Genomic DNA, 19,112 nt, shown 5'->3' on the forward strand with positions numbered 1-19,112 from the left:
GGTGTACTTATATTGTTAGTATGAGTTTTACATCATAAAATGTCATAATTTAGAAATAAAAGGCATTTTTTCTATACTGCTGTTTGCCCTGTGGCTGAATGCCCTGCTTCAAGAGGCGTGTCTGCTGTGAGACTTCAGTAAAAACGCCCACTGTTGTGATTGGCTGACATATTTGCATTTTAAATGGAGCGGAGGGGGCGTGGTTTAACGAGGTCTACGAGGCACGAGCAGGCACGAGCTGCTGCCAGAGAGACGGATAGACCTGAGTTCACTTCACATCAGTTCTCAGCATGTCTGAACTGTTGTAGTTACAGCATATACTTCAGGTTATTAGTCTATTTCTAGTCGGAGGGACTGTCACTCATGTCAGAAAGTTAGTAACTTTAGTAAATTATGGATCAGCGCTGACTGGAGACGCGAACCGTTTAGAACGATTCAGTCCGATTTGGTGAACTGATTCGGTTCACTAAAAAGAACTGGTTCAAAAGAAAGATCGTTCGCGAACCGGACATCACTAATGTACCAGAGACGGAGCTCAGCGTTTGCTAACAAAGTTATTTATAGTAACTACTGAGTTATGAGAGCGCTGTCAGTCAGCGCGAGTTTATCGTGTTTGTATCTGAGAGTTCTGAATAAACACGAGTCCCAGTCACACCGAGTCCGTCTTCATCATTATTACCAACTTTGTAACACATGCAAAGTACCATTACAGCTGTTGAGATGAACGAGTTAAAAGTAAGTGTTGATAATAGCATTATTTTAAAAATAAAATAAAAGCGTCAGTGATGCGCGTTGAGTACACAGCGCAAACAAAGACACAACAGCAGTAATCGAATGTAATCCAGTTTATTGTGGGGCTAGGCTGGCTAGCCCGAATATGCTCACGCTTAACCCCCTTCTGCTTAATCTCTCGCCGCGTTTGGTGCCTCCGCTGTGGGCCAGATGCAGTACTGGGGGTCGGGGATGTTGAAGGCCACCGGCCAATGCAGCCCGAGCTTCGCCGTGTGTGAGGCCGATGTTGAGCAGAAACTCATGACTGTATGCACATTTTAGAACCGATAGACGCGACGAGGACGTACAAAAACACTGACTCACAAGATAGAAAACACAAAGACACCGTTCTGTCGGGAGAGAGAGAAGCCGCTGCGTGTGCACGAATAATAAATAATTAGCTACACATAAGAAATCACTGATCACAGATCAGAAGGAACTGAAAAAAGACTTCTGTTTTCATTTGTACATCCAAACACTGAGAAACTGCCAGCGTTCACTCGTTCACAGCCCATGAATGAACCTCGCGAGCGTTTGCATGGGCGTGCCAGATTCTCTGGGTGGAGGAAAGGGAGGTAACCGTTCCTGCTTGGACGTCAAACCAGGAGAATTCAGGATTGGCTCGTCTGGGCTGTCATTTTCTCAAAGGCAGAGAGAGACAGCCAGAACTCGGGTTTACACCGATCAACATTTCTATCCACTTGGGGACAATATTCAGGCTAGGGGAACTCATATTAATGTTGAAAAACCTCATAAAATGAAAATTTCATGCCATGGGACCTTTAACACGATCGAACAGTTTAAGGCAATAAGTTATGAGCACAAAGCACAAGACACGTATAGATAAAAAATTAATACAAGGCTTTATTGAACTATTCTAAGACATACAAACGAATCTAACGAAACCACACACACATATATACCCATTCATACAGTTTGCAGGAAAATGTGATATTTGTTAAAGTAGTTGAGTCCCAGCTTTCTAGCGTTAGCAGCCATTTCTTAAACCGCGACCTGAGAGAATCAGTAATTCAACCTTAGTGTGTCTGCTCGACACGACTTTCACCAGCTCAGCCAGAATGGAAAGTTGTACTTGCGTTTTTGAATGCTCTTTGAAGCACGGCTCTTCTCGCGATGATTGGCTGGCGGGCGGTTGTTGCGTTTGCGAGACTGGACAGCTCTGGTTGTTGAGGGGGTAGTTGGCTTCGCCGGGAGGAGCCTTGTGCTCCGTTTCTGGTCGCTTGAGTTAGGCGTAATAATACATATTATAAACATAATACATTGATACACGTTGTCAGGAGATTTCTTAGTGATTTCCCCGGTACTTAAACATATATCTAAAAGAGAGCATGCAAATCGGTGGCAATAGAAGTTTTGACACCCTGAGAAACGTCATTGGTAATATGGACGTACATAATGCATATAATTATTCCAAATTCCAATTTTAGATTAGTTCATGCTATTGATTCAAACATTTCGTTTTAGTCCTCGTGTTTGTGTTACAGAGAAGTCTTTGTGTTGGATGCAGAGAGACTCTGGAATGTGTGGTCGAAGAAGGAGGGGTATTAGGTCCATTGTCTCTGGGGTCTCCTGAATGTTCTTAATGGGCCACTTAGGAAGCTTTTAGCACTCTATTGGGTCCTGGTAATCTTGTTAATTTATGCGGGGATCAAAACTGTTGACCACAAATCTGGTTCTTCCTGGGTTCAATCAAATGGGATTATTGTTTGTGGAACAAAGGAATGTCTGTCTGTTTGTTTAACGTGTCCTTGTAAATTGGGTTTGAGATAAGCCGGGCAAAGGGACGCCCGGATGTGTGTGGACCATTTTGGCTCCCGGCTGAGTTTTATGACTCGCTGATGAGATTAGGAAAGGAGTCACTGGGAGGTGATGTCTCTGTGAAATCGACGCTTTTTCATGTATATCCTTACAACATGATTGCAATAATGATATCGACGATGATATAAATATAGTATCATTCACCACTGTTCTTGGCTACAAGTGATAGCTGCAGGCATTCTTCAGAGCCTCAGAAAAAAAACAATTATCTTAAGTGCACTGATGCGCAGTCATGTTGGAGCAGGAAGGGGTCATTACCTCTTGGCAGATGTAAGCCTTCTCTCCAGTGTGAATTTTCGTGTTTTCCTCAAGGTTTCCTTTTCGAGTGAAACTCTTTCCACACTGTTGGCAGGTGTAAGCTTCTCTCCAGTGTGAATTATCATGTGGGCTTTAAGATTCTTTTTATAAGCAAAACTCTTTCCACACTGTTGGCAGGTGTAAGGCTTCTCTCCAGTGTGAATTCTCATGTGGACTTTAAGACTCCCTTTATCAGCGAAACTCTTTACACACTGTTGGCATGTGTACGGCTTCTCTCCAGTGTGAACTCTCATGTGTTGCTCAAAGCTTCCTTTATGAGTGAAACTCTTTCCACACAGTTGGCAGGTGTAAGGCTTCTCTCCAGTGTGAATTCTCATGTGGCCTTTAAGATGCCCTCTTTGAATGAAACTCATTCCACACTCTTGGCAGGAGTAAGGCTTCTCTCCAGTGTGAATACTCAAGTGGTCTTTTAGACTCGCTTTTCGAGTGAAACTCTTTTCACACTGTTGGCAGGTGTAAGGCTTTCCTCCAGTGTGAACTCTCATGTGTAGCTCAATGCTTCCTTTATAAGCGAAATTCTTTCCACACTGTTGGCAGGTGTAAGGCTTCTCTCCAGTGTGAACTCTCATGTGGACTTTAAGATTTTTTTTATAAGCAAAACTCTTTCCACACTGTTGGCAGGTGTAAGGCTTCTCTCCAGTGTGAACTCTCATGTGGACTTTAAGACTCCCTTTATCAGTGAAACTCTTTCCACACTGTTGGCAGGTGTAAGGCTTCTCTCCAGTGTGAACTCTCATGTGTTCCTCAAGGTTTCCTTTATGAGTGAAACTCTTTCCACACTGTTGGCAGGTGTATGGCTTCTCTCCAGTGTGAACTCTCATGTGGCCTTTAAGATGCCCTCTTTGAGTGAAACTCTTTCCACACTCTTGGCAGGTGTAAGGCTTCTCTCCAATGTGAATACTCAAGTGGTCTTTAAGACTTGCTTTTCGAGTGAAACTCTTTCCACACTGTCGACAGGTGTAAGGCTTCTCTCCAGTGTGAACTCTCATGTGGCCTTTAAGATTCCCTCTTTGAGTGAAACTCTTTCCACACTGTTGGCAGGTGTAAGGCTTCTCTCCAATGTGAATACTCAAGTGGTCTTTAAGACTTGCTTTTCGAGTGAAACTCTTTTCACACTGTTGACAGGTGTATGGCTTCTCTCCAGTGTGAACCCTCATGTGTAGCCCAAAGTTGATATTATTTGCGAAATGCTTTCCACACTGTTGGCAGGTGTAAGGCTTCTCTCCAGTGTGAATTTTCCTGTGGACTTTAAAGTGTTGTTTTTCAATTAAACTCTTTCCAGGCCTTTGAGTGATTTTTTGTGTGGAAATCTTTTCAGTTTGTGAGCAACTAAAAGATTTTTCTCCAGTTATGAAATCATGATATAGCCCATCCGGATCTTTCTCTTCCATTTCATTTAGTTCTTGACCCTCCACTTTCAATGCCATCAGATCTACAAGAGACAAAAACAAGTTAATCCCAGTTTAATGGCACAAAACAATAGACATCAAGATATTAAAACATTTAAGGCATCAAAAAAAACAAAAAAAAAACACATATGCTAGATCCTATACCCACTATTCTACAGAAAGAGAGAATCTTTTCTCAATATTCGTAACCATTTCCTTTCTTTAGGACAATTTCCAAACTCTTTTTTTCATCATGTTTGGATTCTGTGTATTCAGGGCAGTGCCACAGGTGTTATTGAAGTGGTTTGGAATATAGGACTGGACGGTTTGGGGAAAATATCTAATTGCAATTTTTCTGGCACCCCGGCCTGAATCGGGCGGTGGGGGTATGTGGCAGAGGGGGCGTGGTTTAGCGAGGTCTGCATGGAGAGAGAGAGCCAGGAGAGTGGCGGTGAGTAAGTAGGTCAAGTTCAAATGATGATCACCTGTTTGATTACAGTGATTGGCGTGGAGAGATGATATAACACCAGAGGGAAGTCATCAATGGAGGAGAGAGAGACTGGCTATTTCCGAAATCGCCCCCTATACCTAGTCCACTTCGAAAACGAGTGAGTGATTTCGGACACTAAGTGCGCCGGAAAGGCTGCCGTTTTTGCAGTTTGTGCTTGCTGTTTGGCAGCTCCAGTAATAATGAAAATATTTATCCTGAACTCTGCTACGGAAACTAGCATGTAACCTTAATCAAACAATATAATAATCATCTTAAAAAGGATCATTTATACCTGTATGCATGATATTGGGCTGGACCAGTGCGGTTCGGAAGATGGATGGATGATTGATTCAGCTGTGGGCACTATTTGAGGGAACAGCCATTTAGTGGTGTCCGAAACCATAGCGGACGTTATTAAGTGCACTCATTCAATCCCACAATGCACCACAATAACGAGTATCCGTCCTTCGGATGAGACGTTAAACCGAGGTCCTGACTCTCTGTGGTCATTAAAAATCCCAGGATGTCCTTCAATAAAGAGTAGGGGTGTAACCCCGGCATCCTGGCCAAATTTGCCCATTGGCCCCTGTCCATCATGGCCTCCTAATCATCCCCATATGTATATATACGATTGGTATCATCCCTCAGTCTCCTCTCCACCAATCAGCTGGTGTGTGGTGGGTGTACTGGCGCAATATGGCTGCCGTCGCATCATCCAGGTGGATGCTGCACATTGGTGGTGGTTGAGGAGATTCCCCCCTTCTATGTAAAGCGCTTTGAGTGCCTAGAAAAGCGCTATATAAATGTAACAAATTATTATTATTATTATTATTAGAGAATACCCATAATGCACTGTGAGAGTCGCGCCGTGCATTGAATGAATTCCCGCGTTTCGCCAGGAGATGGCTTCGACTCACACACTTTTTAAGATCAATGATATTGGGCCCACTCACTTGTATCGTCTCTAATTGAGCACGTCTGTTTACATACCCTGATAAACACTGATTAAACGCGTTAGAAGCTTAATTTTCACTTTTCTAATATTTTCTTCATATTCATAGAAAATAAATTCCTTTCCGATCTGATATATGATGGAAAAAAGGATCAGTGCGAGTTTGGATTCGAACCTCTGATCAATTTGCGTCAAATCTTAACGCCATGCGTCTTACCCCTACACTATTGCTGCTGTTGAAGATTGTGTATTCCGTAGGTGTGTCTTCCTCAACCAGACGTTTAAACAAGCCGATATATTTAAATATATTTTTATGTAAATTGAATCTACTCCAGTAAAATGTTTCTGTTAAAGGACCCACCGACATTTTTTTTGCTTCTGACGTCCATAATATAAATAGTAGCCTACTATAAAGTATGAAATATATAGGCCTACTATACTATATATATATATATATATATATATATATATATATATATATATATATATATATATATATATATATATATATATATATATATATATATTATACTATATACATATTATTGTTATTTTTTTAATTAAATGCTTATTACTTTATTATTCCCCTTTACAAGTAAGTTCAGTGCCACACAAGTAAAGAGTTATAGGGTTAACTTTAAGCTTGTTGGCTCGTTTTTGGAGTAATGGAGAATGAGGGTACATAGGGCGAATCGGACAGTGGTAAGTTCATTCATCAGGGCGCAGCTCTCACAGTGCGTTGAGAGTACACCGTCTGGTTGAGTGAGAGAACGATTCAAAAGCATAAGGAGTTGTTTCTCGTTTGCTCTCGAAATGCTCTCGCGGGACTTTGCTGTCATACGCCGATCGGGCATCGAACAAACATATTCTCCAGCGCGTACATCTACTGTACACTCGTTATTGCGGTGCATGGTGGGATTGAATGAGTGCATTCAAAAACGTCCACTATTGTTTCGGACACCACTACAAATGGATGTTCACTCAAATAGTGCCCTATTTAAGGGTATAGGGGGCGATTTCGAACACAACCACTGACTGGGAACTCGTGTGGACACTGGGAGCTGGTAAGCTGAGAGAACAGATTGTCGGAAACAAGTTATATAGTTCTGAGTTATTGAGAGCGATGTGAGCGCAACATTTACTTTGTGTTGGACAAAGACAATAAAAGCACGAGTTCCAGTTACGCCAACCTTTGTCTTCTTCCTCCTTGCTATTTGAACTTTGTTACAATGATCAATCACTAAAAACACATTTTGACCTCTTCTCCAAGCATGATAGCCATTTTCTCAGTATAAGTGATTGATGGAATCAGTGTTTCAAATCAGGCCAGAAATGTTTCTTTTACCTGCTTCATTTACTCCCTTATATAGATGGATTTGATTGACTTATATATATAGTTCTTGTTATTTACTATGCTATCTATATATATATATATATATATATATATATATATATATATATATATATATATATATATATATATATATATATATATATATATATATATATATATATAGTAAATATGTTTGTGTTTTTGAAAATTATTTATACACATGTTAATGCTTTGGCAACACTGTGATACAGTCATGCTAATAAAGCTAATTTGAAATTGAAAATTGACATTTGATTAAGGATCAAATGACTTGCTCAAACAGATAAAGACATGTTAGTTAAATTACAATGGGATTGATGATAAGTTTCGACGGACTTAAATGAGATCTTCCAGTAAGTTTTTATTAAAAAAAATACACAAAAGATGAAGGTATTGGAGGCGTAAGGACTTTTTTGGATAACATTGAAACAAATTCTACAGTAATAGATGAAGATTCAAAAAGAAATTGTGATCGGGAAATAACATTGGATGAAATTCATAGAAATATTGCTACATTGAAAAACAATAAATCACCGGGTAATGACGGTTTAACCGTTGAATTTTATAAAACCTTTCAGGAAGATCTTTCTGTGTTTATGCGCATGTGTTTCAGGAGATACTGGAAACCGAGAAAATGCTGCCTACAATGAATCAGTATTTAATAACCCTCATCCCAAAGTCAGGTAAAGATCCACTTAATATTGAAAATTGGAGGCCCATATCACCAATTAATAATTATGCTAAATTGCTATCGACTATATTTGCAGAGAGGCTGAAACTTTGTTTGGATAAAATTATTGATGATTGCCAGTCTGGTTTTATGCGTGGCAGATATATTGCAAATAATATTCGTCTAGTATTGGACTTAATTGATTATAATTTCTTAATTCAGGATGAAAGTTATATATTATTAATTGATTATTACAAAGCTTTTGACTCGGTGGACCATGGATTTTTGATGGATACTCTTGATTTTTTTGTTTTGGTAATACATTCGTACAATGTATAGTGATTGCAATACTTCTATTAAATTGCCTTTTGGAACAACTTCCAGATTTAATATTTCTAGAGGTGTAAAACAAGGAGACCCTGCAGCTCCTTTCTTATTTCTTTTAGTCATGCAAGTGTTGGGTCTCCATGTTAAAAATAACCCATTTCAGGGTATTCGTTTATTGGACAAAGAAATAAAATGTTCACAGCTTGCAGATGTGACAACCATATTTTTGAGAAGTGACAAAGAAATAGATGCAGCACTCAGGTGTTTAGATATGTTTTCATCAGCCTCTGGCTTAATTATAAATATGAATAAATGTGAACTATTTTGAACCCTTTGAAAGATATACCTGATGATGTGGTGGAAAAGTCTCTTATCTGAGGGTCAAAATATGAAAAAAGTCAAAAAGAAAGAGTTTAAATTATCTTCCATTAATTGATAAAGTACAAAAGAAATGTAATGCCTGGTTAATTAGAGATTTGTCTTTGACTGGTAGAATATTGTTATCAAAGGCGGAAGGGTTGTCAAGATTAGGTTATATAGCAATGGTTTTAGATGCTCCAAAGTCAATTATTAAGGAAATTAATAAGAAAATGTTTCTGCTTTGGAGCCAAGAGTACCTACCTCTTCACTCCCCAAAGCCTTCTGAGACTCTGTCAGCTTCTTCGAGACGAGCAGCCTTCCAGTCGGTGTTGGTCTGACAGCGCGTTCCAGCGATCGCATACTTCCTGCCTGCTGATTTGTGCAGTGATCTGTATCCAGCTGGTGTGCGTTTCCCTGGGTGCTTCGGTATCGACTGCAAGGTTTCCTCTCAAAAAATAGCTCACATGTGGCACGTCCTTTTCAGGATGTCTCGCCCGTGTTCTTCTGGTTGCGGTCGATCTCTTTCGCCTCCCGATGGACACAATCACTGTCTGACGTGTTTGGGCTTTCAGCACGCTCAGGCAGAGCTTGTGGATGACTCATGTTCCCACTGAGGGAACATGCCCATCTCAGTGTTATGGTCAAGACTCTGTGAACTCCGCACGGATGCCGGAGTGAGAGTCCCCTCTGCTATACCCCAATCTGCGGTCTCCACAAGAGGTGGCACTTTGGCTGGTGGCCAGGGTGATCTGAGGGTGACGGTGTGGAATAAAACTCCGACGCTCATGCCTCATGCACTTAGGCGAGTACATCGGGGCCGGCTCCTGTCACTCCTAACACCCGTCCGGCCACCCCTCCAATTCTTCCCGGAAGTGCATGAGGAGCTAGTGCGGTCCTGAAGACCCCATTGTCTTCGCCCTTGATGGGGCGGCGTCCAAAGGGTACACTGGGGTCCCCCCAGTCGAATGCTCTGTTGCAATGCAACTGTGTCCTCAGAGTGCTTCGACCTGGCGCGGTGACCCAAAGCACCCCTCCAAGGCCGGTAGGTTCACATCATGATGAAGTAATTTGAGCGGCTGGTCCTGGAACACCTAAAAGACTCTCTACCATCCACATTGGACTCACACCAGTTTGCCTACCGCAGCAATAGGAGCACAGAGGATGCCGTTTCCATGGCACTGCACTCTGTGCTCACTCACCTGAACAATAAGAACACTTATGCACGTATGCTGTTTGTTGACTTCAGCTCAGCATTCAACACTGTCATCCCAACCAAGTGCCAAACTTGGAGACCTGGGCATCAACACCTCAATGTGCAACTGGATTTTGGACTTCCTAACTGACAGACCCCAGAATGTTCGATCAGGATTCACCTGCTCCACGTCCATCACACTTAACACTGGTGTACTACAGGGCTGTGTGCTAAGCCCGTTTCTCTACTCCCTCTTCACCTCCGACTGCAAGCCTGTGTATGGATCTAATTCCATCGTCAAGTTTGCGGACGACACTACGGTGATTGGTGTCATCAGCAACAACGATGAGACTGCCTATAGGGAGGAGATCCAGCACCTGGCCACATGGTGCACTGAAAATAACCTGCTCCTCAACACCACCAAAACGAAGGAGCTCATCGTGGACTTCAGGAAGGAGTCAAGAGGCACACACGACACCATCCACATCAATGGAATGGCTGTTGAGCGTGTCTCCAGTTTCAAGTTCCTGGGGATCCACATCTCAGCGGACATGTCGTGGACAACCAACACCTCCAGCCTGGTCAAGAAGGCTCACCAGCGCCTCTTCTTCCTGAGGACACTGAGGAAGAATCAGCTCTCCTCGGCTATCCTGGTGAACTTCTATCGCTGCGCAATAGAAAGCATCCTGACCAACTGTGTCGCAGTATGGTATGGGAGCTGCTCTGTTGCGGAGCGCAAGGCACTGCAGCGGGTGGTGAAAACTGCCCAGCGCATCACAGGGACTCCACTACCTGCCATCGAGCACATCCAGAGGAAACGCTGCCTGCATCGAGCTCGCAGCATCCTCAAGGACTCCTCTCACCCAGCCCACAGACTGTTTTCTCTCCTGCCCTCCGGCAGGCGTTTAAGGATCCTCCGGACCAGGACCAGCAGACTAAAGAACAGTTTTTTTCCCCAGAGCTGTCTCTTTACTGAACTCTAACCCTCGTTGATCCACTTCCCTCATATACTGATAACTCTCCTCTCCCCCCTCACATCTACCTTCACTTTATTTGCACTACCGACTGTTTATTATAGTAACAACTGTTTACTTATGCATTTTTCACTACCATACCTTAATTGGATTAAGCTCATTTGCACTGCCGACTGTTATTTACAGTACCTACTGTTTACATTTGCATTTTGCACCGTACTTCTAACTGTAATATGCAATCACTTTCCACTGCACTTTTACACTTTTTTCGGATAGCTTCTGTCCATAATTTATTGCACAACTTTAATCCACTACTATATTCCTCATTTTAGCCTATCATATCATTGTATACCTCTATCTGTAAAATTCTGTTTATAGTAATAGCCATCTGTATATTATATTATATTCATAGTACATATTAACCTGTAAATTCTGTTTATAGTAATAGCCATCTGTATATTTATTCACTGTACATATTCACCTGTAAATTCTGTTTATAGTAATAACCATCTCTCTATTTATATATATTTATATATATTCAGTACATATCCATGTCCTGCACTTATGCAACCGTTGTATATCCTGCACTTGCTGCTATTGCACTTCTGGTTAGACCTAAACTGCATTTCGTTGCCTTGTACTTGTACTTGTGTAATGACAATAAAGTTGAATCTAATCTAATCTAATATAATCTAATCTAATCAACCTTGGTGGCGAAAACCTACAGAGCTGCGGGGGAGGCTGCCGCTTCTTTGCATGCCATGGCAACTCTTCAGGCCTACCAGGCCAAGTTGCTGTGCGACATGCAGCATGGCCACTCCTTCCCCCGGGAGAGGGCCGGGGGAGAATCTTTTGTTCCGCTGCTGGCCCCCAGGTCAGCAGCACCCTAATGTGGTTAAAGAAAGAACTGACACCCCCATCCCTGAGCGCGCAGAGATCGGTGATGACAGTGTGCGCCGCCCCCGGGCCCCACAACTCGCATCCCTCTCTGTCGCCAGCCTTCTCTCAGAGCAGACCCCAGTGGAACGTGCGTCCTTCCCTGGTCTCCTCTGTCAGGACGCAGCTGTTAACCGTGCCCCCCCACCAGGATGCTACGTCTCCCACGTCTGGGCCGGTAATGCTGCCTCACTGCCCCACCCAGGGTTCGTCTGTGGTCCGAATGACCCCGCTGGTGCAGTTTCTGGGAGCCTCGCTTCAGCTTCTGGGACTGTCCCACTGGGTAGCGAGGACCAAATTCAGTTTGCGCTGGCTCCTCCCCGCTTTCGAGGAGTCCCTCACACCATGGTGGCATGCGTGCAGAGTTTGCCATCGTATTGGCGAAGGGTGTGATCGAGCCTTTCCCTCCTGCCGAAATGAAGTCCGGCTTCTACAGCCCCTACTTCATTGTACCCAAGAAAACCGGTGGGTTATGACCAATCTTGGACCTGCGCGTCCTGAACCGATCCCTTCACAGGCTTCCGTTCAGGATGTTGACAGCGAAACACCTTTTCGAATGCGTTCGTCCAGCCGATTGATTTGCAGCGATCGACCTGAAGGACGCCTACTTCCATGTCTCCATCCTACCTCAACACAGACCGTTCCTGCGGTTTGCTTACGAGGGGCGGGCATATCAGTACGCAGTCCTCCCATTCAGGCTATCTCTGTCCCCTCGCGTCTTCACAAAGATTGTCGAGGCAGCCCTTGCGCCACTAAGGCAGCACAGGATTCCTGAACTACCTCTACGACTAGCTCATCCTGGGTCACTCTCGAGCGCAGGTGTGCGAACACAGAGATTTAGTGCTCCAACACTAAACCCGTCAGGGCCTTCGGGTCAACCGGGAGAAGAGCAAACTATGCCCAGCGCAGAGGATCTCTTTTCTCGGTATGGACATTGTACGCAGCTTTCGAGCGAGTGCGCGCAGTCACTGCTGATTTGCCTCCGTCAAATCGAGAGCAAGGGCTCTGCCCACTGCAGCCTGTTCTATTCCCTGACCGAGGGCACGCTCGGCATGGATGCACTGGCGCACAGCTGGCCGCAGTGCCTACACAAGTATGCGTTTCGCCCAGTGAGTATTCTCGCACAGCTATTGTGCAAGATCAGACAAGGAACAGGTCCTTCTGGTCGCCCCGTATTGGCACGGCCGGACCTGGTTCCCCGAACTCTTACTCCTTGCGACAGCCCCTCCCTGGCCTATTCCTCTGAGGAAAGACCTCCTCACTCAGAGATTGGGCACCCTATGGCACCCGCGTCCCGATCTCTGGAACCTCCATGTGTGGCTCCTGGATAAGACGTGGCAGGTTTGAGTACCCTACCACCTCCGGTGGTGGCTACCATCACTTCCGCTATGGCAGAGTCCACTCGGCATGCCTATGCGTTGAAGTGGAACCTCTTCGTCACCTGGTGCTCTTCTCGCCAAGAAGACCCCTGGAAATGCCCGATCGGGTCCGTGCTCTCGTTTCTCCAAGAAGGGTTGGAACGAAAGCTGTCTCCTTCCACCCTTAAAGTATATGTGTCCGCAATATCTGCCCACCACGACCTCTTGGAGAACAAAAAGGTAAGACAGCACGACCTGGTCATCAGGTTCCTGGGGGAGTGAGGAGACTGAATCCTCCTTTTCCATCAGAATAAACCGGGTGGTACTTCAGAGTCAGTGCTAGTCCCAGTTCATAGTTGGTTCGACTGAGGAGCCTTCTAAGAACCATTTGCTTTTCCATATGCTGAGAGCCACAACAGAGCCAGGTCTTGCGTCACTGTATACGTCTCATCTTTATCAGCAATGCTAGCGAGGCAGCGTGAAACACAAACACACCAGACTTGTTCGAGATGCTTGTTCGGCGCTGTGCAGACTGATCCACGTATGATATTAAAAAAACTGCATGAGTGAATCAAAAGCACAAGGAGTCATATGCTCTCGCTGGACTCATTGTCATACGGCGGTCGGTCTGCACAGCACCGCTGCGAACAAGCCTTCCATCAACAATGCAAACACGATCCTACATCGGCATCAAAACATAACGAAAACACAGCGAATCCAACACATTCATGCAGCTCAACGTGATTTGTATAGACGGAGATTATAAACGAGCAGCAGCTGCATTAGCTGCTATTTCAAAAATGGCGGATATAGAGTTTGTGTTCGTCTTGTTGACCCCGCCCCCAGCGCCTGACGTAATTGGTTCTTACTTCTAGCCCAGCAATGTTTTGGTGCTACTTAAGAACCACTTTTCCTGGCTCGGAGCTGGTGCTTTGGGTGTGGAAACACAAAGAACCGATTTGAAACTAGGCTCTGGCTCTGAACTAGCACCAGCACTGCCTTGGTAGAAAAGGGGTACTAGTGCTCCCCTCATGCCCTCTTGGGACCTCGCAGTAGTCTTAGATGCTCTGCAGACGCCTCCCTTTGAGCCTTTGCGGTCAGTCGATCTTCAGTTCTTGTCAATGAAGACAGCACTTCTGACTGCTTTGGCCTCCATCAAGAGGGCAGGGGACCTGCAGGCATTTTCGGTTGACGAAGCATGCCTAGAGTTCGGGCCGGCTAACTCTCACTCTCGCGGCCCGGATATGTGCCCAAGGTTCCCACCACTCCATTCAGAGACCATGTGGTGAACCTGCAAGGGCTGCCCTTGGAGGGGGCAGACCCAGCCTTGGCACTGCTCTGTCCAGTACGCGCCCTCCGTGCTTACATAGACAGAACGCAGTGTTTCAGGACCTCAGACTAGAGCCCTGCGCGGGACTGTTTTCTTCATCCCGCTCCCGCCCGCACCCGCCGAATTTCTGACCATTACCGCCCGCTCCCGCAACGTATGTGTTACACTCCCGCCCGCTCCCGCAATATGTATGTCCACTCCCGCCCGCACCCGCAAAACTCAGAGAATTTATTCCCGCACAATAATAGAGATGCATTGATTTAGTGTCTTCTCCCGTCCCGCAGGGGAAAAAAAACACGTATTTGTATTGATATTATTAAAGAGATTCATGGGGTTGTTTGTTTCGTTTCCCTGGCCTGCATGTAAAAAAAAAAAAAAAAAAAGACAAAAACATTCAAAAATAATTTCGTTTTTATCAAAAACTTTGCACATAAAAATAGACTGCTTTGCAAAACAGAAAACCAGATTGAGAAACAAAAAACAGATCCCAATTCCGTCGAACGTGACCGACTGAAAGGAAACCTGAGAAAACATGCTTCAACAGAACGTAATGTGAACACAAAATAGCAAACGGACATTTAGAAACAATCCATTTCCACTCACTAAACTTCTATGTATTGTTTGTCAAAAACACCAAACAGTCAACTTGACCTGCAGGGAGTGCTGAGCGTTTTTGGTGAGGTATGATCAAGTATCTATGTATTTGCCAGCTGCGCAATATGTGGATACATATAACGTTATACCGCATGACTTTGCCTACCAAAACAATTGAGAAACTTCTCCAAATGTCAGACTTTCCTTGCTTAGCTTTTGTGCTGTAAATACCTCGTTTGAGGTTCTTTTCTACATCATCTATTGACATCTTCTCCATCATGTCGTTAGGCAACCTCCCTATCCCGCCGATTCCCGCAGTGTTTTTTTTTTGCCGCCCATTCCCGCCCGCAGCAAAATTCAAACCGCCCGCTCCCGCGAGATTTACGTTGGGTCCCGCGGGACCCGGCGGGACTCAATCCCAATGCAGCCCTCTACCTCAGACCAGCTCTTTGTCTGTTATGGTGGGAAGCTGAAGGGAAAGGCTCTCTCAAAGCAAAGGCTGTCTCACTGGATAGAGGACACCATTGTTTTGGCTTACCAGCAGCAGGCCGTCCATGCCCCCTTGGGGTCAGGGCACACTCCACTCAGAGTGTGGCCTCCTCTTGGGCTTTAGCGCATGGCGCCTCGCCAACAGACATCTGCAGAGCTGCAGGCTGGGCGACACCGAATACATTCGCCAGATTTTACAATCTCCGAGTGGAGCCTGTGTCCGACTATGTACTCGCCTCTAATAGTGGCCGGTTATGGACTAGGCTCAGGTGTCTTCGCTTGCTCGTCATTCCACTCCACGGACTGGATACGTGCAATATTCTCCTCAGGTGAGCTTCCCGGAAGCCCTGAGCTCCTCCAGCACTGTTTACGCCGACACCAGTTAGTCTGCCCTCTCTGAGCCCAGACCCTTGTGTCCGGCCAGGTGCCCCGTGTGCATGGTTCCACTCTGGCGAGCCCCACCACTTCTCCCTAGGGGTAGGCATTCTGGCGCATACATCCACCTGGAATATGCCTCCCAGTGTACCTTGGTATTCCTGTGATAAGTGGGAGTCCTTAGTCTGTACTAGTCTTACGACAGGGCACTCGCACTTCCGCAGGGCACTGGAAGACAGCCGAGTGGCTTGATTCTATTGGGATCCCATTCGTTAGTCACTGACGTTACTCGGAGTGATTGAACGTAAGGGAACATCTCGGTTACGTAAGTAACCCTCGTTGCCTGAGGAGGGAACGGAGACGTAACGTCCCTCTGCCACATCCGCTGTACCGCTGGAACGGCCGGGAGTTCAGTCTTGGCTCCTCAGCAGGTAAACATAATACGATATTGCCAGCGTACTTCCTTATATAACCACGTGGTGGGGCGGAGTCCGCTATGCAAATTCCGCATGCCCATGGCATTAGCACTGCCATTGGCCGTTTTCTAGATCTCGAGAAGTTGATAGGCTTCTAAGCGAAACCCCATTCGTCAGTCACTGATGTTACGTCTCCGTTCCCTCCTCAGGGAACGAGGGTTACATACGTAACCGAGACGTTCATGTAGGACTCCCCCAGCCAAAAGTTTTTGGAATTCACACTTCCGGGACATGGGAGAGTGGGAGGAGGTTTTTATGGTTCCAAGGAGATACTGTGTCATCAATAAGATTCTTGAGGTTTCATTTAAAATCATTCATTGCGTTTACCCAGTCAATCAGGTCATTAAAAGACTTAAGAAAGTTTTGTCATTTGAATGACGAGAGTATTTGTCATCTTTTTTTTAATTGTATTTGCTCTAAATTGTTTTGGTGTGATTTTAAGGTCTTTTTAAAGGAGATTTCTGGAACTGACATTACTCTGGAGGACAAAAATATATATATTTTTTATGACAAACCTTTAGAAAAAAAACATTTGTTTTGTTCTTAATTTGTTTATTATTTTAGGTAAATATCATTCATAAATGTCGATGGGCAAAAAATACACCTAATTTCATACAATTTAAGTTTGAGATTTGTCAGTATCTTAAATCTTTGGAGGGTGTAAGGAACACCAAGGCAAAAAAGACTTTAGACTGCTGTAAAGCCTTGAAATGTTATCCTTTATAAGGACCGTTGTTTTTTTATTATTATTTAGAAATATGGTTTTGATTTCAATAGCCCTGTGTATATTATTCATCCTTGTTATGTTGTTGCATATTCCAATTATCTTCTTTGTATTATTATTATTTGTATTTTTAATTTACTTAATTTTTGCTGTTATTACTGTTTTTCTGTACTTTTTGTTACTGAAGAAAAAAAGAAAAAAAAGAAAATAAGAATCAAATGAGTTCAGCTTTGAGAATGAAACCAACCTGTTTGTTCCTCAGTTTCTTCATGTTTCACTCTCAATGTTTCTTCAACCTTCACGTCTTCACTCTCTTCTTTAATAAACGCCATCTTTGTTTGTTCCTCAGTTTCTTCATGTTTCAATGTTGCTTCAATCTTCAGGTCTTCACTCTCCTCTTTAATAAACTCCATCTTTAAGATAAGAATAATCACAGAAATAAAAAACACATCCAAACTAAATCAGTAGTTCAGTCACTGGTAAGAGAGTCAGTCAGAGTGAGAGTTAATAGCCTTAAATGACCTGATTAGACAACAAAAAAACTCTCTAAAAACACTCTAAATACTACAAATTAACAAAAGAACACAATTTATATAGTTGGGTTCATATCTAGACATTTTAATTAGCAATTGGCATTACTAGTTTGTGTTTGTTGTTCTTGTTACATTTACGCATTTAATATTATCAAATTTAATTTGGCTAACTTTAGGCATACAAGACCATATTTAACAACAGAGGCAGCAAAACTATTTATGCACTTAATGATTTTTGCTCATGCTTTAAGCAACTTTAAAATCAATTGAATCTTTTTTACAAACAGACACTCAAAATATTTATAATAATTATCATCAATTAACATATAACTTATAACATATAACAGCTCCAAAACAGTATTGAAGTTTTTGAGTAAAAAAAAATAAAAAAAATTCGCAATTTGAAATTTGAGATTTTGTTTCATATCAATAGAAATAAAGCACAAAGATTACTGCGATTTATTGGATGGGATGCGCACTACAATGCTTATTTCATTCATTAACTGAAAACAGGATGACTAATGGATTCTTGGGATTTAAGAATCAATATTGTTTTGTAAAGTGAGACTCGATTAAAAAAGAGAAATATATATTTTGTACCCAGGCCTAAATACAAAAATTTATGTGTACGGTTATGATGCTGAATAAGCAAAAAAAGTATTGTTTTGTACTGGACAAAATTTGGGTTGGCCCGACCAAATCTCACTCCAAGTTTTTTTTAAAAAAGCTGGCAGCCCTGGTATCATCTTTTTATTCTTTTAATAACTTTTTAAATTTAACCTTGGTTTTATCTTTGGTTATTGTTACTTTATCTATATAATCATAATTCTTTTTAATTGTCTTTACAAATGTATATTTCTATGGTCTTATGCATCTTTTTTTATTATTGTTTTATTCTCTTTACAACTGTTTTAATTAGCCTTGTTTTATTCTCTTTACAACTGTTTTAATTAGCCTTGTTTTTATTTTTTGGTTCTTATGCATATGTTATCACTATTTAAATACCTTTTCTATATAAAGCATTTTGAATTGCCATTGTGTATGAAATGGCAAGTTTATTTATAGCACGTGCGAATGAGCTTTACTCACACAAAATAAATTTCATTAATGTTAGATAACGCATTATAATGTTAAGTTCAATAATAAAGCATTCATTTAACGGTTCTTGTTAAAACTATGAAATTGCCTGAACAGTTTGCATTGATTTAAACACTTAAAAAGCTTAAAACACAAACCTTTCTTCAGCAGAATCACAACAGATGCACGAGCGAGGCGCAGCCTTATGACATCACATCTCCACTACAAAATAAAAGTCCTGATCACATGCTCAAGTCACAGATGTGCATAGACATTCACATACAAACAATAAAACACATAGCAGTTGAATTATCGGTGAAATACATATTTAAATGCATGTTGGTCAATGATGTGCTAAAAATAACTACCAAAGAAAGAGTTTGAACCACATCTAATATGTGAGATTCTGTAAATGCTAAACACAAATGTTTGTGTGCAGAAATCATTTATACAAGGGGCTGAGAACTTTTTATTTTATACTTATTTTTTTAAGAGTTTAATCGAAAACAATTAACGTTTGTCAATATTATATTTTATAATATAAGGCCACAGACTCAAACAAATATT

At 42.8% G+C, this 19,112-nt stretch overlaps 1 protein-coding gene across 1 annotated transcript; it reads right to left on the reverse strand.

Moving 5' to 3' along the window:
* Nucleotides 1–1,611: 1,611 nt before the first annotated feature.
* On the reverse strand, nucleotides 1,612–18,771 carry LOC307126436 (uncharacterized protein). The gene is made up of 3 exons (XM_079816941.1): nucleotides 18,704–18,771; nucleotides 17,183–17,348; nucleotides 1,612–4,360 (listed from the first exon to the last, which is right to left on the reverse strand). Exons 2-3 carry the CDS (start codon nucleotides 17,346–17,348, stop codon nucleotides 2,865–2,867), a joined length of 1,662 nt encoding a protein of 553 aa, XP_079673067.1. The 5' UTR covers nucleotides 18,704–18,771; the 3' UTR covers nucleotides 1,612–2,864.
* Nucleotides 18,772–19,112: the final 341 nt, after the last annotated feature.

This window comes from Gobio gobio (assembly GCF_949357685.1).
Source record: "Gobio gobio genome assembly, chromosome: 5".
Classification (NCBI taxonomy): domain Eukaryota; kingdom Metazoa; phylum Chordata; class Actinopteri; order Cypriniformes; family Gobionidae; genus Gobio; species Gobio gobio.